General features: G+C 36.4%; 1 protein-coding gene across 1 annotated transcript in view; it reads right to left on the minus strand.

Annotated features, from left to right (window-relative positions):
- The window catches only part of gig (tuberin), a 103938-nt gene that overhangs the window by 50745 nt on the left and 31305 nt on the right, over positions 1 to 21888 (minus strand). Inside the window, exons 15-20 of the mRNA XM_067095929.1 lie at positions 19807 to 19953; positions 13069 to 13255; positions 12506 to 12702; positions 12232 to 12300; positions 9962 to 10030; positions 4347 to 4459 (exon numbers count right to left, since the gene is read on the minus strand). Coding sequence (XP_066952030.1) covers positions 4347 to 4459; positions 9962 to 10030; positions 12232 to 12300; positions 12506 to 12702; positions 13069 to 13255; positions 19807 to 19953 — 782 coding nt within the window. The remainder of the gene's footprint in view (positions 1 to 4346; positions 4460 to 9961; positions 10031 to 12231; positions 12301 to 12505; positions 12703 to 13068; positions 13256 to 19806; positions 19954 to 21888) is intronic.

A 21888-nucleotide genomic window follows, 5' to 3' on the forward strand; every position in this document is an offset into this window, starting at 1 on the left:
GAGTCAAAAGAAGAACCCCAAAGATTCTAACAAAACTTCTTCCACAGCACTCCTCACAGCACAGGAAAACTGGATGAAGATACCTGCACTTCTCTGTGAAAATAATAAAAATCAGTCAACACAATGCATCATGACTTACAGATGCAGTAAAAGTGAGAAACTGCGGCTTTCGAGAGGTAAAGGAGGACTGTTTCCAGAGTAGCATCAAAGCATGATGACAATGACTGGGAGATGAATAACTGATAAAAATCTTCTAGGATACACGAACCAAAACTTCGTACCCCTAATGGCTGAGACTTCATTGAGCTTACCTTCACCACTCAATATTCACAACACTGAAAGATGGCAAGGCAGTAATTGTATGAGGGTGATAAAGGTAAGCTTAGTTAAGGCCTTAGGCCAATGCTACATCAAAAGTCCAGGTGCCCATACTCAAATTTTGTCTAATTTACCCTTTCATTGCCCTACTGTAATATTTGTTAACTGTAAGAGTAAATCAATATGTATTACTCTATTCTACTAATCTGGTTTTCTCTTGCCCTTTCCTACTTTAGATTTGCTATCTTAACAATATCTTTGATTATTATATACCCTCTGAAAACAGTTGTTTCCACTTTCTCTTTATTCTCCTTTTGTGACCAGTTTAGTTCCTTACTGTTATACTTATGACTTTATCTCTCTTCTACCTCTTAGCTTCCCTAACTCCATCAGTGCCTCACCTTCTCCCTCTTATATGTTAACTTCCATCTAGGTTTCTTCAACATTACATTCAGCAACTATGATAACTGGTTCTGGCAAAATTCCAGACAAAATCACCCTCCCGGTTTAATTGTCCAAAGCTGTGTTTTGCCATGTGGTCCCCCAACACCAAGTCTTCCTATTCCTAGACTCTTATTTCAGTCACCTCCTAACAGTACCTGTATTCCTACCATCCTTATTGAGAACATTCCCCAACATCTTTCCTTAGATCTTTTTAACTTTCAGTATTCTTTCCTCTTAAATCTTCCACAATTTCATTCTAAACCAGAATAATTAATACCTTCAATTATGTCATTCTGAGTAAAGATGTTTTTGCTGTTACAGTGATCTTATTCTAAATACCAATAAAAATAAATACTGTCTTAAATTGGTTTATGCATCTTCATTTCAGTCAACAACAAATGTTCAGGTGCCATAATCAATAAAAAATCCTTATTATATAAAAAAATAAAATATATAAAATAAAAACAGTAACAAAATGTACAGTATGAAACCATTTAAAAGCTTATACATGTTAAAATACTGTCTTATTTATATGACAAAGTTATACATTATATTTGTACAGTTGCACATATGTAGCTCCAGCATTATGGGGTTGCTTACAATGGTTTAGTGTGTCTAAGGTGTGTTTTTTAAAGACCTTATTTGACCTAGGTCATTATTTTACTTTAAAGTGCACCTTGGAACAAATAAATGATGTAGAGTGAGGTATTACTGCACCAACTCCACTTCATCTTGATACCATTCCACTAAAATTTATATTTTTTCAAGTCTTTACCTACTGTTTTTGTTCAAGCTTCTCTGTATCTACTTTTTATGCACAACACATGTTTACAATCTTTCTTGCCAGCATTTTCAACTATCTCCCTGCAAATGCTTCAGTTCTGTTTTTCCTGAAGATTCTTTGCAACTCCTGGTTACTGGTAAACTTCTGCATACTGAAGGATATTCCATTTGAGAAACACTGATCAATGAAGCTCTCACTTAACGACTTTCTTATGCCTTTTCTGAACTCATCCCATCCACTTGTCTGGGCTTGGAACCAGTTGTTGACTTACAATTACCGTATATTTCCATGTATAAGACAACCTTTAAATCATAAAATTCACCCCTAAAAATTGGGGGTCATCTTGTACTACCATTCTAAAAATCAAACCTTGAATTCTAAGCGATGTTGATCGGTAGGCTAGCCTTGGCCTCGGTGCGATAACCACAGACATACATGAAAAGATTCATATTATGAAATAAAGTGATAATAAAGGTAATAAAACAATTTTTACCTTATACTGTATATTATTGGCACATCTTCATAATAAATAACCTATTCAAGGAATAATTCCATATCAATGAAATCAACTTTTAGCTATGCGAGGACAGCCAACTGACAAAATGTAAATACTGAGTTATGGGTGCGTTCACAGCAACCTTTATCTTTCGATAACACAGCGTAATTACAGAAGTAATAACATTTAGGATAACATAATATTCATTTTTCATTAAAATTTCAGGCTGTTTGTAACTGTTTAGAACAATTCAGTCATATGAACGATAATTATGTACGATAATTATCATACTGATTGTATTGCTGTTAGGGGTTGCTAATGATTGGTGATGAAACATAAACAAAACAATGGTTTCCCTTTTAGGCAACATGTGTATCAAAATCATGATATAGAATCGACTTTGTCATCTTGTTTACTGTATATACTTGCTAATGTGTGATCTCGCATTGTGAGATCCCCAAATTTTCACCCATAAAAAATTATTTTATCATGTATCTCGTGAGTCATGCGAGTTCCTTTTTTGAAAGACCAGCTTACTATGGACTAACCTCTTTTACTCCATCTCTTTATCCCATCTTCTAGTTAATAAGTTAAAAAAGTAAAAGTGAATGAAAAGTATCATTAGTTACGTTATACTCGTTGAGTAAATGAGTATTGCCATAAAAAACCGAATGAGAAACAACTGTTTTGCTATGAACACGGTCTAGGCCGTGGCCAAGAACAACCGAATCAGATAACAACAGCTGTTTTGCTTGCATTTCAACCATTGCACGATATTAAACAATTACTGTAGTTATGTCACAAATGATGTTAAGTAGAATTGGACTGATATACATTTTACATTACCCTTATTTGCTATGGTAGGAAAGATTGCAAGGAAATATACTGCTAAATTTAAGCTGCAAGTTGTAGCTACACCTGAGAAAACAATGTTCAAGCACTAATGACTATAAATTATTATGCATTGGCAACATGGATGAAACTCCTAAACTTACAGTAGATATGCCACCAAACTTGACCATAAAAAATATTGGAGAGAAAAGTATTTTAATCAAAACTACTGGGCATGAAAGAACACATTTTACTATTGTTTTAACGTGTATGGCAAATGGGACGAAACCTTCCCCCATGGTTATCTTTAAACAGAAATTAAATTGATGCCGAAACAAAAATTCCTGGAAGGTATCGTTGTCCACATTCACAAAAACCTAAACAATGTGAATGGAGCATGATCGCTATGTTTGTAATTTATAATACAATTAGTAATAGGTGATATACAATATTACTGGATACAGTGAAGTAAAGATCCATTGAAGAGATGTATATTCATTACGTTTGTATTTTATAATACAATACTAATATGTGAATATTACATACACTAATTTTATATTTCGTGTATGATGCGACCCCAAAGATCAGCTTCAAATTTAGGTCTTCAAAAGTTCCATGATACATGATTATATATGGTATTTTGAATTTCTAAGGATACAAGCATTTGTAATAACATCATCTTTACATAACCAATATTTCATAAGATACCTGTTGTTGCAAATGCTGGCCTATACACAAATGGTTTTGTAATCTAGCAGTCATCTTATACTAAAGATACGAGATAAATTCACGAAAATTTGTCAATTTTTTACCTTGTCTTATCTAAAGGTGGTCTTATACACAAAAATATACGGTATCTCATTTTGCATTTTAAAACCCAGCATGCTGGAAATTACACAAAAGAAAATTTATGGTATACAGTATTCAGTGCTGTTGGACTCCATATAGGGAAAAGATGACAAAAAACATTTATAATTAGGATGATTTAATTTCAGATATTTTATGTAAGAGAAATGTGTAGAAAAAGTCACTATTTTCAATGTACTGTACACTACCAGTAATAAAAATGGCCCTTCTTATTAAGGAGTATCCCACAACAGACTGTCCAGTCAGTTTTTGAAAGGTTCTGTTTCTCCAGTGGTGGTACCTCAATAGGTGGCTGGTGCCTTGGCAAACCTAATAGCTTCTCAACAGCACCATACATCTGCACTTCTTTCCCAACATATTAAATATGCAAATCCACACATTTGCTGAACTTTGATAAACAATGTGTTTTGTTAGAAAAAATCTGTAAATCCAGAGCCAAACCTACAAATATGCCCCACTGCACCATTACTTTTAAGTTATAATTTGATAAAAGGAAAAAAATAAAATTGTGAATATATTTTTCCATAATTTTTTGCATAATCAAAACGTCCATTAAAAGAAAGCATGAGATTATGGCTGGCGAAGGAAATCATAATTATCTCTTACCTTTTCGGAAGAGGAGCACAGGAAGCAAAGGTGTAACGTGCCATCAAATCTACGCAGGTTTCACGTAAATCATTATGAAATTGTATCATATCAATGTCCCCTTTTCCTCGACCCTGTTAAAACATCAACAGTACATGATTTATAAGATCAGGAAACCTGCAGTTTACTGATATCAGCAATAAACTATCATGTCACACAATATAATCTGTTCCATTTACTTCTGAAACAGCCTTCAATATACAGAGTACATTATTAAACAAAGTAAAAATCAGAGTACAGTACACAAAATCAAGCAAAACCAAGTGCAATAAATCTCAAAAAAATTTGTGCAGTTCACCAACAACATACTTTACCCAAAAATCAGACAATGCTTACTAAAATTACAATTCTTAATATCATGTACAACTAGGGAATTCTACCATATTTTTTGTTAATTATCCATATCAATTAACCCACATGTTAATTATCTACTTCCTTTACACCATTAGTTTTCATTGTACAACACCACTTAACAATGCCAAAATTTAAATCATACTTAAATTAACTTGTACTTCCCATTACTGGGCTAGAATACTCTCCCTTAAGCAGAACAATGAGTGAAGAAATTCTAGAGTATAATCATAACCAACTGTTTGCACCTAAAATGGCTATCTCAGCAACAAAAATTAAGTCACAGTTTGAGGAAAAGCAATTATGACAGATCCAGTTGCATACATGGCAAAATATTTTTTTATAAAGTCGGCAGTTATTTAGAAGATTCTTTCCAAGAACTGCAAAGCACTTCAAAGATGGGTGTCAGATGCACACTGTACTGTAGTACCAACTGCCATGAAAATGGTTGCTAGAAAGAATATGAAATTATGAGTAACCTCTCAGGTCATATAGTAGTTCCCTCAAAAAACAGTGATATATAATGGCAAAAACTCATTTCTGGACAAGGGAACTATTTTGGCTATCGGATCAGCCAGCCTCAAGGGAAAACCCTTCGTAGTTCTACTCACACTGTTTTTGGATGTGACCCATTCAGTAAATCTGCATAAGAGACACTAGTGTGTCATCAAACAGAATTAAAACTTAGGCCTATTTTGCAAGAGGAATGAAATTAACTTCCCCTTCTTACTAGTTCAATGCTGGTAGTAAAGTGACAATGGGGACCTTACTTGAATGGATGTGTAGTTTGGATGGGTCTTTCAACTGTCCAGTATCTGTAACAATTTCCTAAATCACGTGATGCAGGGCCCAAAGGCAGTAATCTTTCAATCAGAAATATTTAGCAATGGTAAATGAAATAGGCTTTGGACAATTTATGAACCACATATAATTTTTCAAGCTAACCATTGCAGTAGTAATGGTTAGGCTCTTACACTATCAATTCAGTGAACCAACAGGTCCAAGTAGTGAACTCAGTGGGTGCTACATGCTGCCCTGTCAGCTTCTGAGAGATCAGTACCCCAAGACAATTGGTCAAGAGAAGAAAACAGCAAAAACAATATCCATATTAGAGACCATGATCTACAGCATGAGGACAATAGTATTAATAAACAGGGAATATGGGTAAGGACACCTAAAAAAGCAGGTGCAGAAGGTGTCTGGAAGCAGAAAAGAAATTTCCTGAAAGGTTAAATAATAGCGTGGTCTACCAGCCAACAGTAGGTAAGGATGACAGCAACAAAAAATAGGCAACCCAAAGATAATAGTTATACTGTAGAGCAGAAGACTAAAAGTTTTCAAACTACTATCATACATAGCAATAAACAAACCACAGTCAAGTTCCTATCTTCTGAACAACTGGGGACTTGAAAAGAGGGAAGATAACTACAGAAATTGGGATTATTTTGAATAGTATATAAATTGATTTTTTCAAGCAAATTTATATTTTGATTCAATAGATACTGAGTAATTTTTTTCTGAATGATATATACTATAGTTAGAATTAGGCAAATGGTATGATAAATTTCAATATACACCACAGCCTATCACAAGCTAAGCTAACTAATGTACGTATAGCCTCTGTATTTGTGGAATGACTATATTCAATTAACTTTAAGCATTATGTACTTGAAAGGAAATTATTATATGAATAATGTACTTCACAATGCAATCAAACTGGTTAAAATAATCCTAGCCTAGTACTTCAAGTACTGAATCTATTGGTGGGTCTAAGATTTGAAAAAATGTGACCATGGCTAACAAACACACTGCATTAGTCACAAGGCTATTTGACAAATTAAAAGTACCTTTTGACTTGGTGTCAGTACCAAGTCTTGATGTCTTGAACAGTCATTAAACTAAAGCTTAGGCAATACATTTTAACATAAGTTATGATGGCTACTAAGCCTATTGGAAAGCTCTGCCTAATTTTAGTGGATAAAACAAGAAACTCTTCATAACTGTTTAATGCAACTTTCAATATTGTTACTACTGTGCAAGCACAGAAATGGTAGACAGTTGGCAAGCTCTGTGGCAAAAATTTCAACAAGAAAGTTTGAAAAGAGTACAGTATAGAACAATTTCATTATTTATTACATTTCCAGTTGCTAGAGAGTTTTGAATAACAGAAAATTTAATAAATTCAATTTTACTTTAAAAGAACACTGTAATAACCTATCAGGACTAAATCAAGTTTATATACATCACAGCTAGCAACGACAGCAACAAAACTAATATGTTATAAAACAGAAGGAAGCTCCCTAACTAGCACACAAGAAAAATGGTATAAAGAGGTTAGAGGCCAAGGGGCAATACAGTTCTAACACAATGAGCACTGCCACCCACAAGGAGCAATGCTAACCTAATTCCATGACACAAGTGCGAAGTGAAATAATAGTGCGTAACCTTCAAACAACCTAACCACAAAATGCAGAAGGCCAAAGAAAGAAGTATTTTCAACTTGCACATATGGGCTGGGCTGCATATCTTCACTTGGTAAGCAACAATGAGAGAATGTACTGGTGAGTAGCCAGCATGCCAGGTTCCTACTGCCCATATGCTAAAGGATTTCTTCAAGGATTCTTATGTCAGGCTGAGAGACAACAGACATTTCAGATCTCAAGTTCTATCTTGTTCAACAGATTTCGTCCACTTACATTTCTGGATCAAATTTGTTTACACATCATCCTTAGGACAACTAACTCTCAGCAAAACATTAGTTTTCTACATCTTCCTTGAGATGTGATTGAAGTCCCTAAATGGCATACAACCTAAGCCTTCAATACAGTAATTTTGAGGTATCCTTTGCTGAAATCTTGAACTTATACTCATCAAAATCATGATAAAATATTCATATATCATGAGAATAGCTGGTCAAACAGGCCTGAAAATGCTTCATGGGAAGAAAAACAAATGTATGAATATTACCTGATATGCAACATTTAAGAGTAGTTGGCAGTTAAGTCCAAAACAAATACAATGTAAAACCAAACATCAAATGGCTTTAAATGAATTACTGATAATGGACAATACACTAAATAACAGGAGATGAGTCATACTTTGAAAAAATATTTGTTTCTAAAATACCAATCCAGATAAATCAGGACTAGAAGGAAGCCTAAGTGTCACTTAAACCCATTCTCATACAAGCACCAATTAAAATTCCTGAGTCAATGTGCATAAATTTCATTGCAACTAATCACATTTTCCTATTAAAACAAACTTACCAGGTAATCTTTACTCTAATACCTCACTTTCTTGGTATGGTGGTTTGGGGTGTCTGGGAAAGTCTACTGCCAATGCATCTTATTTGTGTTAACTGCCTTGTTTTAAAATATTTCTTTATACTTTTGTTGATGTTGTACCTACATTTATCAGCACAATTTACAGTGCAAGCATATTTCTGAAAAGAATGAACACTTATGGACATTATTTCTGCATACAAATGATGTCTAGCTCAACTTGTCTTGTTCTTGTTCTAACCCTATTTCTAACACAGGTAATGAAAGTTACTAAATTCACTCATACTGTACATGGGAATTCCCTGGGATAGTAGTAAGGGCCAGCTACAAAAGTTACTTACCAGTCTAGAAAATAATTATATGCAGAATATTTTTTACTATTTCTAGAAATAAGATTAAGTGAGGAATTCCTGTAAACTATGTATCTATGTAAAAGAAAATAGAAACTGAAGCTACAAATATGCCTAATAAATTGAAAAGATAAAAGCCATCTAGAGCATATTCCATTGATTTGTTTTGAGCTACCTCTAAGCTTCCAATTACCACTGTAAAGCAGCAGTGCTTAGCTTGGAAAAATTCTCATTATTACACAATCCTCTGCCAAGTAAAACCTTAATATTTAGATATCATTAAAATATTCTGAACTTGAATTTTTTTTTTTTTTTACTTTGGATGAATCTGTTATTAGTAAATTAACCTGTTCCATAACTTTGCAACTGTACTTCTAGCACAGTCTTTCAGGCAATTCTCAATCAAACCTTTCCACTTGTGTTACTGCACTGATCTCTATCACAACTGGGTTCGGCTATACAAATGGATAAAATATGATCATTGTAATGTAGTTTAAAAAGGCATGTCTACACTCCTGAAATTGGCAGGAGTTTAAGGTTGGACAGTAATGCTGCAATGAATCTTTAGGTATTGCTTCAGTGTGCTTCACAAAGCACATTGTGGGGCTACAAGTTAAAAACCTATATGAGATATGTGACAGTAATCACTATATGCCAAAGCCCTGTAGAAATCATATGTTAAGGTGTTTTAGAACATTGTTTCCTATAATGTCTTGATACCCACTGGTACTTTTCTTTTCCTCCAGAGTTCATTGGAGCATTTTCTCCCTTCTCCACTCCCTCTTCCACAGCATCCCTCGTAATTCTTCCTTAGTTCCCAGAGTAGCTAACTGACTTACAAGTTAAGGTTACTGACAATCTCCTCCTGTATCTGTATTTTAAGTCATCCAGAAATACTGCAGCTAATCATCATTCACAATAAAATTCACAAAAATAGTGAAAAAAATCTCATAATCCACTTGATACTGTGCTTGCTAACGGTCAAATCTTTGTTAATCTCTGTCTGGCATGAATGAGTCACAGCCAGTTTGTTTTGAGTGTAAGATCTTAAACTATGAAGTTGCTAAAATGGACAGATAAAAAAAGAAAGACATTTTAATATTATCCTCCTGATAAACTGAAGGAACCAAAAGGGACTTTCAGCAGCATGATCATGGCTACATCATAGACAAATAATGTAAAATGTTTTAAGGAACAACGAAGTTCCCTCATTTGGAAAAAGTTAATGAAATTTGTAACATTCAGTTCTAGATAAATGACTTGTACATAGAATAAATATTTTGTAAATATGCTTGACAAAAATAAATATGAGAGAGAGAGAGAGAGAGAGAGAGAGAGAGAGAGAGAGAGAGAGAGAGAGAGTGAGAGAGAGAGAGAGAGAGATTAGGGTAAAAAATAATTTATATGCTTTGTGATATGAAACTTCTAGTAACTTGACAGAATACAATTCACTCCTATTTTCAGAATAAAATTAATCTGATGGAATGCAGACATTATGATCATTAACTCAGGAACTTTATTGCCAATGGAAATAATTCACAAATCAACCAATACAGTGCACAACTATGGAGAGAATATGCCTTTCTTTCTTTACCATTTCCTCAAGCCGTTTGTGGGAAAATGACATTGACCGAGTCATTCTTGCTCTGGCAAGGAGTATAGCCTGTAAATTTTTAGTGACAAGAGTAATTACTTCCTTTGAAAACACATAAAATGAACCTGTTGGATTAAAATTCTCTGAAACTAGTATCACTTACCTATTCTATTGCAATTAAAAAATGTTACTTAACAAATTTTTTTCTACTATCCCTTAAGATTCTAGAGTGTTCCAAAGCTCACACAATTGCTTATGGGAGTATAGCAATATTATTAGTGTGTGCTTTAAAACTGATTTGTTTTTGTATGATTAGGTGACAGTTCAAAACGACCATCTAAATTGGTGACTTCTTACGGGAAAGGAAATATTTCAAAAGAACTAATATAGAGAGCAGCTTTACCTAAGAATGTTGTCATTCATTGTGTTTATTTTATAACTATTTAAAACAAATGCTTGAAATGGAAATACTTGCCCTGCTTTGTGCTCAAAATATTATAGTTGCTGATTCTAAAAATTAAAATAAAATCTTAAAGAATCCATTTTCTTGGATCTAAATCCATTTTCACTTCTCTTTGAATTAGTCAACGTCACAACTTCCGTTACAGTAAAATGCATTACATTAAACACCCAAGAACTGGGTGTGTGTGTATCTGTGTGCATGTGAGAATCTCTGCTAGTGTGGTTTAAGGTTCGTAAAGACATCTATTAATTTTCTTCACATGAATTACTGTAGGAGAAATTATAACTGTATACAATAAACAAAAATTCCCCAACAAAATATTTGAAATCTTGAAGGCTTTATTTATTTTCCATTTATTCCACATTAAAAACTTATGTACAAAACCACACCACAGAATCTATTAATACCTCTTAGCATAACTAACATAACCACCTTCAGAAAAATGAAAAACTGATTATGTGTTGTACTAAGAATTCTTGAATCAGCAGAATACAAGTTAATTTAAAATTCAAAAGTTATTTAATGAAAAGCAGAAAAATATCACTGAATGAAACATAGAATTGTAAAATTTTTCTTTTAACTGAATAGACAAACAGAAGAGTACAGAATATGATTAATAACAGGTGGCCTAACCACACTCCGTACTGGTTCAGAGTTCTGGTTAAACAAATCATTTATAACTAACTAACCGGTTCAGAGTTCCTGATTCTCATAGCACTAGTCAAACAAACATACAGATAAGTGATAAATAACGATCCACAATAATATAAAGAGAATCAATTGTACATTACTAAATTAAGAAGAGACAAAACTATAAACATCATCAGGGATGAATACACATACTGTACATCGATTAGGCAAAATGACTGGCTTGATATTTGTGCCAAACAAAACATCAATTTACAGCAGTATATTTATACATATCTCTCTCTCTCTCCTCACTAAATCCAACCTACACTGGTAGGTGCCAGACATTACTAAAGGTTATCTGAAGTATCCGCAGCATCCTTTCAGCCTCAGCTACATGTAACTTACCTGTTTAACATTGTTACCTTATTCTTATTTTCGAACTCCTCCAGGAGAACCCTATAAAGGGTTAGCAATCTGACTCTGATGTCCCATGAAACTACTGCATAATAATAATAGTAATAATCACCTCTTTCTCTCTTTGAAAAAAATTATAAAGTATAGAGTAGAATTACTACTGATATTCAATTTGCCTGTACTTAACTATATCTCATACACACCCCAGCATGTGCATAAATAACCTGGTTCATATTTTTTTTTTACCATTCACTTTTATGCAGGTACAGAAATTTCATTTGGGATGTGTACCCCACCCCCGCGAATACTTAAAACCCCTCTAAAAACACTTAGAACTGCCTATTTTGATAGTTTAAGCACAAAAAAAACTTTAAAAATGCTTATACCTGAGTATTTTAATAGTTTTATCACAAAAAGTGCACTTATTCATTGAAATTATATGAAAATACAGTAATTAGTGAATATTTCTCAGTGAAAAATACTGCGAATGGGCGAATTTTCCACGAATAATGGGTAAATATGTTTCACATAGAAATCCGCAAATACGTGAGTCAGCAAATATTGAGACCGCATATACGGGGGTTTACTGCAATACTTATATCATACTGATGAACTTTAAATGAAAGGAGACACTGTACAGTATACTTTAATGAGTAATATTTTATTTAATACATTAAAGGTTAAATAAGCATTACATTCAATATGGCTTAAGTATTAAAGGTCAAATATAACTGCTAAAATTATACTAAAATTGTTTATTTACCTGTTCACTAGCACTTGCACTACGCCTCCTAGTTGCTGCCTCCTCATTAGCTAGTATCATATTCAGATTCTGATAAAGTATGAAAATAAAACAAGCATATAAATATACTGCACAAACAAATTAAGATCCAGTAAATCCTTAAAATTTCAAATATGTTAAGAACCCTTAAAACAGTTTAAAACTTTCAAACACCTGATGTTTGTGTTTAAATAGATATAAAAATATTTCCATATCTCACTTAACATAAAATTAATAAACACAGCTCCTTACTTACCTTAGAAATGAAAGGAACAAAGTGTCTTCTGAAAGGCAGGCGACACTTCAAAAACCACATGGCAATCACATGGTATGCCAGCGATACAATATAATGGTTAAACTTGAATGGGTTTGTGTAGGGGATGGCAATAGCAAAGATGGACATGTACTGGTCTGACACAAAGCTAGCATACACCTTTGGCAAGTGAAGTAAAGCTGAAAAAATTTGGTATTAAATAAATACTAATTTCATAAAAAGATGGCATGGTAATTCGTTCAACAGCCCTAATCCATAAAGCCAAAGTTTATAGAATTTCAGAATAAACTCAACAAAGCAGATAATTATTTCAGTTATAAAACTTTCTTCTAATGACATTATTATGAATATATCCAGATTTTACACAATTCAAAAATAACTTCAATAATATACAGCCCACTGAAGTCTTCAAATACAAGTGTCACACACAACTCAACTTGTATGCTGAAATCAGTGGTGGAATGAACTCCTGTATCTAGTTCCTATCATTGCCAAGCAATATAAAATAATATTTTATTCTAGTAAAAAAAATTTGAAAAACTTACTTGACAAAAACTCTAAAATAGGTTGAGCATTCTGGACAGTTGCGGTAATTTTGGAGAGATTCAACATAACCTCCCGCAGCAGCTTGATCATAGAATCTCTCATCTCTAGCACGCATAGAGTAAGAGCACTAACACACAGTGGTCCAGCACAGCGACTTAGAACTCCTAACTCTAAGCATTTGATGACCTGAAGGTAAAGAGAAGACATACTGTAACTGACTAACAATGAACTTTGCTACATGATTACTATGATAAATGATTGTTATTATGACTAATCACACCTTTGAATTAAATTTCCAAGACTCCTGTAATGACTGTCTAAGAGATTTGCAAACTAACAGGTTGATATGGGTACATGGCAAAGTTATAGTAGTTGGACACAGCTAAGCAAGAAGAGATAAAATGAAAATAATGTAAAAAGATGGCACAATGCAGCTGGTGGAACTGAGTATCCCAGTGCATTTCTAAGTCCTTCCTTGTGAACTGGACTTAGTTTTCTTTAATGAGCAGTCTCATCCCATGCCATATATTTGACTTTATAGTCTGAAACAGACAGAACAGGTGCTTAGTAGAGTAACAATGAAGCTATCTGTCAACTTCCTGACTTGTATGTGATAACTGTTTATGAAGTTTAACTTATTTTGGTATTTGGGTTTTGCGCCTTGATGTGTGCTTTTTAGTTCAAGTGTGTGTCACAGATCAAACATAATACTGAAGTTCTGAAAACACGGATCAATTTGCTTCTGACTTTTAGTGTAACATAATTCTCAATCCATTTGATATCTTCATCAAATACTAGTGCTTCAACATTTTATAACATGAGCATGTAGCAATTTCTGAGCTTATGAAACAAGATCATTTGAAAGTCCCAGTGTCACAACATGCAGGATTTGAGAACAAAAATTCTCTCATCAAATTTTCATATAAAGTTGTAGATGAGTGTGTGATAGTCATAATGCCTGTAAAGATTAGAAAAACTAAGCCCTATATTACATACCAAAATAAAAAGCTGTCACACAGATTACAAGCCACTACAAAGTACATAACTCCTTGCTGCTTTAGTATTCAACAAAAATGACATTTTTATAATAAAATAAGTAACTTACCAAGTAACTACATAGCTGAATCCCACATTGACAGGAGGTGGGATATATGGACATACACTACTCAAAAACACTCAGTAATGGAGATGAATTTGAAATAGAAAGGTAGCTAGCATTGGTGAAATGCTTGTTGTAACCTTGCCTGGTGAGAGAGCTATAGCAGGAAGATACTGCCTCTGGTCGGTGCTCATCTCAACCGGCCATGGTGGTAAAGCCATGGGCACCTCTACTTCAGTGGGAGCTTTGCAGCCAAGGAGTACTCCAATGGCTGCCAAAGTATTACAATATAAAAACAAGTGCCCTTGACCTGGGCACAGTTCAGTAAACTCCCCGTATTTGTGGGGGATGCTTACCATAATCCCCCTACAAATAGCTAAAATCCGTGAATACTTAGAACCCTTCTAAAAACACTTAGAACTGCCTATTTTGATAGTTCAAACACACATAAAAACACTAAAAATGCTTATACAGGTATTATCCTACTTATGATGGGGTTAGGTTCCTAAAACCCCATCGTTTGTTGGAAGAAACGTATCTCGAATATAGCCACGCCTACACTAGGGTATTCATACACGGTATAGTAATTATTAATATCAGCTAATTCTGGAGGTTCATGCAGAGTGACTTATGATAATTCAATACAAAGAGAAATTGAATAACAAAAAAGAATTGGCTTAGCCTACACATATACAGTAGACTAGCCTACATTATACTGTACTCTATTATTCACATAAAATCATTATACAATCATCAACATAACAAATATGCATCTTTTCCATGGATCTTTTAAAATGTTATGATTTACTTCACTGTATCCAATAATATTGTAGATATTCTTATATTACTTTTCTATTATAAATTGCAATCATAGCAATCAATGTTTTGGTGTGGAATTCGATTACGTGCTAAGTTTATTTCGCCGTATTTAACTCAGTTCGAATTATCATAGCTCTAGCACTACCTGGATACCCGAGTATTTTAAGTTTCATCACAAAAAGTGCATTTATTCATGAAAATATGAAAATACAATAATTTGCGAATATTTCTGTGAAAAATACTGCAAATGGGCGAATTTTTAGTGAATAATGCGCATATATGTTCCACAGAGAAATTCACGAATAATGAGAACGCGAATATGGGGGGTTTACTGTACCACAAAAACCAGATAACTATGTTACCTACACATCACATGAAATAAAATAACCACTACCCATCCATTAAAACACATTGACTGGTGGGTACTCCAGGTACACAGTATCCCCAAATACCATGCCAGCCACGGATAACGGACCTAAGGTACTGCAAGGAGATATACTAAATCTACATCAGGAATGATACAAACACTGAAGTACACCTTCAAAAGTAGATTGAAGGATCGTGGGTAACGGTAAGTTACGCTTGAGGGCCACCAAAGTGGTGACTGCTCTTATCTCGTGGGCTTTGATTACAAATGGGAAAGTCATCCTCTCGAATTTCCGAGTGTGACTCAGAGATTACATCCCTAAAGAAGAAAGCCAAAGCATTCTTGGACAGCAGACAGCAGACAGGAGGGGTTCTTGACCAAGCACCAGAGGTCATGAGAAGGGCCTCTGATCCTCTTAGTCCTCTTGAGATAATGCTTTAATACTCTTACTGGACAGAGAGCTCTCTCTTGGTCTGTTGGTCCAAGGATGCTTATCAAGTTCTTGATAGTGAACGAACGGGGCCAGGGATTGGACAGAGTTTCGTTCTTAGCTAAAGACCCGAGAGCGAACAAGCAGACCTCATCTCCCTGTGAAAATCCAACTTTCTTATCAAAGGCCTGCATTTCACTAATCCTCTTGGCAGTAGCCAAAGCAACCAGAAAGAGGGGTTTTCTAGTTAAATCCCTAAGAGATAAGGAGTGAAGGGGCCCATATGGAGGGCCCAAAAGCCATTTAAGGACAACATCTAGGTTTCAGGATACCAAAGTTGTCTTCTCTTGCTTTGAAGAGTCCAAAGACAATCAGGTCACTAACGTCTTGACTTGCAGACAGATCCAAACCTCTATGCCTAAAAACTGAATTTAGCATAGCTCTGTAACCTCTGAAAGTAGATGTAGCTAAGCCTTGAGAAGACCTCAGGAAAAGCAGACAGTCTGTGATTTTTGCTAAAGAGGTTTTAGAAGAGATGTCAAACCACTCCTCCTGCAGCCAAAATGGAGCCACAAGGGTCAGTGACGTGTTGCTGTGGGAGAGAAACTTGTTTATGACTTCTCTCACCATACTGAACAGTGGGAAGGTGTACACATCTCGGTTCAACCAGTCCTGGAGCATTGCATCTGTTGGCCATGTCAGCGGGTTTGGGGCTGGAGAACAATACAAGGGAAGGCAATGATTCCTCGATGTTGCAAACAGCTTTCCCCACCATTTCCACAGGTCAGTGCACACCTGCAATTTCAGTATCCATTCTGTAGGTAGAACCTGTCTGCAGTGACTTAACTCGTCCGCTAGGACGTTTAATTTGCTCTGCATGAAGCATACGACAATCCTGGTGCGAATGTCCTGCGCCCAGAGGAGATCCTTGGCCACTTTGTAAAGGGAGGAGTGAGTACTTTCCTGGTTCTTGATGTAAGCCAGTGTGGTCATATTGTCTGAATGGACCGCAACTGTTTTGTCAAATGTCATTGCTGCAAAAAACTGGAGGGCCAAATGCACTGCCTTCAGCTCCTTTACATTGATGTGGAGCTTTCTCTTGTCCTGAAACCATGCTCCTCAAATGTCCATATTCTCTACAAGAGCCCCCCAACCCTGATCCGATGCATCTGAGTATAAGGTTAGGTTGGGGCTCAGAGGATGCAGCAACTTCCCTATTAAAAAATTTCCTTCTGCAAGCCACTACCAAAGGTTCTCCTTGATCTCAGGCGTGATGGGGAGAACAAAAGAGTCTGGAAGGGTCTTCCTGTACCAACTGGCCTTTAGAAAGAATTGTAATACTCTTGTATGGAGTCTTTCTACAGGTACAAACTTCTTGAAGGATAAGAGCGTGCCCAGTAGACTCATCCTTTTGTTGGCTGAGCAGGACGGGAGAGAAAAGAAGTTTCGTACTGTCCAGAGGCAGGATTGGGCTTTTTTGTGGGATGGAAAAGCCAGAAAACTCAGAGTCGATCCTCATCCCTAAATAGAGAATTGATAGAGTCGGGACTAACTGTGACTTCTTCACGTTGATTAAAAGGCCCAATTCTTGGGCATGGAGAAGTGTCTTCTGAAGGTCCTCCAGGCATCTTGCTCTTGAGGGGGAGCATAGGAGCCAATCGTCCAAATATAGGCAGACATTGATCCCCATGAGATGGAGCCACTTCGTCAGAGGGGCAAGAACACATGTGAATACTTGAGGAGCTGTGGAGAGGTTGAAGCACAGAGCCCAAAACTGGAAAACTCTGCCCTGGAACACGATCCTTAGGTACTTCCTGGAGTCTGGATGTACTGGGACATGGAAGTATGTGTCCTGCTTATCAATGGTCACCATCCAATCTCCCTGGCAAATGGATGACAGGACTGAATGGTTCATTTCTATCCAGAGTTTTGTTGTCTGAACAAAGAAATTCAGAGTGCTGACATCCAGGACAGGCCTCCAACCTCCCAATGGCTGGGGATGACAAACAAGATGGTTGTAGAAACTTTCTGTGCTTATGTCTTCGACCACCTCTACAGCTCTCTTCCTGAGCAGGAAAGAGACCACTTCTGACAAGGTCAAAAACCTCTCCAAGCCTAATGAGTAGGCTGTCAAGCTAATGGGAGATGACACTAAAGGTTTCTCCCTGAATAGGATGGAATAGCCCTCTCTGAGGACTTCCAAGACCCATGGCTCTACATTTCTGGCTTCCCATTTGCCCCAGAAATGGAGAAGCCTGGCTCTCATAGGAACACAGAGGACAGGATCCTCACTTGCGAGAGGAGGGCATAGCAGATGACTTCTTGATGGGTCGAACTGACTGAAGGTCCGTGCACGAGCGGGGCTGAAACTTTGCTCTGCCACCTGAAAGGGCTGCTGTTGAAGCTGGGAAACTGTCCTTGCACTAAAGGAGACCGTAGGACCACAGACTCCTTGGGGCACTTGGTGGACTGTGCCAGCAGATCTTGAGTGGACTTCTTCAACTCTGCTGCTATGTGTTCCACTGTAGCATGAAGAAACAAACTAAAGTGGTCCATGGGTGTAAAAAGAAGAGCTGACCTTTGGGAGGAAGTTACCCCTTTTGTGGTAAAGAACACCATTGCTCCCTTTTCTTGAGAACTCCCACAGTAAATAAGGCAGCCAGTTCTTGGGAGCCATCCATAATTGCCTTATCTGCACGAGAAGACTCCCAGCCAGTCCGAAGAAAAATCCTCTTAAAGAGTAGCAAAGTCTTCAATCTTCTTAGCTTATGCGCCTACAGTCCAGTCAAAGAAACTGAAGATTTGGAAAACCTTGAATATGTCCCGAACTAAATGGTCCAGTTCTGAAGAAGTTCTTGGCAGAGAAAACGATGACCTGCGACAGAATCAATCAAAATCTTGGGAGGAGGAAAACGCCCAGAAGGAGCCCTATTACCATACGAAAGATAGCTCCTTTTGGACAGTTTGTCAAGATGTGTATTCAAAGTCTTCCATTCCCCTGATCCCAATCCCAATACTCTTCCCATGTTAGATCAGAGGAACAAATTTGCCCTCTGCAATGACAGCAAATAGTATGCTAGTCGTACTTGGCTGACGTCAGTCTGGTATTGCAGCCTTTGCTGCAAAACCGGATACTAGTCGAACTAGAGTCGACATAATCAAAAGTCACAATCAGGAAAAAAGTCAAATCTAGCTAAGCTAATTGTAATTAGCACAAATGCTACCAAAAGGAAAGAATACTTCACCAAAGATAGCGATAGCCACAACCATCCAGTGAAACAAACTCAAAACAAAAACTGCTCAAACAACCGATGATCAGTTGTTGATGGGCAAAATCGAATCGAGCTCTTCAGCTGCATTATACCTATTCTTCCCCGAAAGCGGGCAGGGCGAGTTACCTATACCAAAACAACAGAAGTGCTACCGTGAATTTCGAAATTTAAGCTGCCACAATAGTTAGAACCTAATAGCAATGTAGTTACTTGGTAAGTTACTTATATAAAAACAATGAACTTCTTGGAAGCAGCTTATTACAACTTAATTTCAACAATGAAAGATGACTGGTTTCAAAATTAGTGCCTTACATGCACACCTGAATACCTCAAGCCAAGGCTCAACTGAACCAAGAATAAGGTTACTCAAAACTCTTTAGTTTGTATCACTGCCCAGGTGTACTTTGACAACTGCTATTGTTACTACTATATCTATACATACCTAAGAAATTCTGTTGTACTTAGGACATTTAGTCTTTCAAGTTTAACCACTGTCACTGCCAAGTGTTTGGAAAATTTAATTTCTAAAATGCTACACTGAATGTGATGGATGTTATTTTATGCCTTGATCTTGCCAAAAGAAAAACTATAATAAAAAAAATTTCTTAAATTGTTAGAGCAGTTCTACAGTAGTGAATTTCCTTAAAACAAAGAATTTGACCCCATTCAAAAACTTTTCACAATGTTCCCATAAAGTTGTTTTTTATAACCATCACCAAAGTAACTTTCAAAACATTCACCATTTCTTACCTTCTGCTGAACGGGAGCCTCCAAATACTTATGGTAAGAAGCCAAATTTCCAAGAACAGGAAAAACGTAGCTTTGAAAGTCGGACCTTGTAAACTTTGCTGGTGTGTTGCGCAAAGATTCTGGCAAACCCAAATTCTTGTCAGTAACCTGTAACAAAAAATTATTAATAAAGCAAGAGGTAGAAATGTTTTTCTGTCCACATCATATGGTTTCATTATTGTTTTTAGTATATGATCTCATTATTGTTTATTAGTAAGTGCTATATTGAGTGGTTTAGAAAGCAAACAAAAAATGCTTCGTTTTCATGTAGGAGACTCATTCCTTAGTTGAGAAGATAGTCTAAACTACTGGAAAGTTGAATTTCCACCCAGAAACACATATTCCCAGTCATGATAATAAGCAAGGGACCAATTACCATATAACCTCCTATACAATCTGACATGCGGATACAAGATTGAAAGAACCGAATCACAACCCCGAGCCACAGTGAGACCGTGTCTGTACTTTAACACCAGGAAAACTTTGGAGAACCAGGTGCTGCTCGAAGTCACAAGGCCAATCATAAACTGATGGGGTCTGATGATAGCTTTGCCACAGCACCATCCCCAGCCCCCTTGATAAAAGGGCAAAGTAGAGGAACTGCGCCTTTTGAGGCAAAGCTCAAGATAGGACGCTCAACAGTGAAGTCTACCTGCACTGTGGTCTGTCAAGCACAAAAACTTATAGAGGAAGGAAGGAGAAAGAGAAGCCAGTCAGACCCCCTTTCAACCTTCTGCCTTAAGCCCTCTCAGCACCCTAAGCAAGAAGCTTTTATTGGAAAGGAGCTTGTAGACTACAAAACCTATTGAGCAGCCACCACAGGTCCTAAGGAAAGGGTCCAAGAACTTGTGGGCAACATTCCTATGGTAAAGTGATGTGACTGTAGTCTAGCTCTGCCAGGCCTCTCCCCTCATTACCTGTGAAATCAAAAAGGTTCTCCAAAAGGCTAGGGATACCCAATGACCTTGGCTTTTTGAGGTCTCATCTGAACTAAACAACCATCCACGTCACAAGGTGAAATGTAGTTCCTTGTTGGCTAATTATGAGTAATGGCTTTCACATAAACTTGAACAATTTAAAGATTCTACTGTAAATTTGTACCCAACAAGCAAACACATCTATTGTAGTTTCTTATTAATGGTAGATATTCAGTACATACTAATATGTGTATTCTAAACTGAAAACCTGAAAGAGCAAATACTAACAGTAATACTGTAGTGATAAAAAGTCAAATCACCAGTTAACATATAAAATGGTTATAATACCAAACACACTAAACAATAGGAAACAATGGGGTTATGTGTAACATGAGGGCTAGTGAATGAACAATGAAATATGCAAGAAAATGAATGGTGAAACACAGCAGCTGGGAAAAACACTACATTAATCCTCAGAAGCAGCATTCCTGACATCAGCCATGAGAGAGAGAGATCAAGAGGAGTACAATGGAGCAGAATCTTGCATGAGTGGTTAAGCTTTCTCTTTCAAGACCTTCTAAGTAGGTTTGACTGGGTCCATTTTACATCAACTAGGCTATACATGAAAAATGGGTTCGTATGACCCACCTCATACTGGTTCATTAAGGCATTTAACTCTAACTTGGAAGGATGGAGGATGTTAATTAAGTAGACAGTCTGGTCATTTGATTTCAAGTTGGCTATATACAGTTACCAGGTTACAGGTGCTTTCACATACCCACCACTTAGCCACTAAATGATAGATTAACCCACGATTCAAAAGAACATCAAGAGTTATACCATAAAACAAAATGATTCCAGTGCCTTTATAAATGTTGATCAATTGAAATTGGACCCAGCAATTTGTGCAGGGTTAGACAAAACACTGTCACCTACTTCAATAATCACATTTACACTCTAAAATCAATCTAAACCACGGGCATGCACAACGTTTCCCACACACACAGAGAGAGAGAGAGAGAGAGAGAGAGAGAGAGAGAATTATGAGGATCAGATATAGGTGGTCATATCCTGATGCCTCCCCTCCCAGTGACAAAGGATTAAGTATGGGGTGGAGGGTCTGTCA

This window comes from Macrobrachium rosenbergii, chromosome 52 (assembly GCF_040412425.1).
Source record: "Macrobrachium rosenbergii isolate ZJJX-2024 chromosome 52, ASM4041242v1, whole genome shotgun sequence".
In the NCBI taxonomy this organism is placed as follows: Eukaryota; Metazoa; Arthropoda; class Malacostraca; order Decapoda; family Palaemonidae; genus Macrobrachium; species Macrobrachium rosenbergii.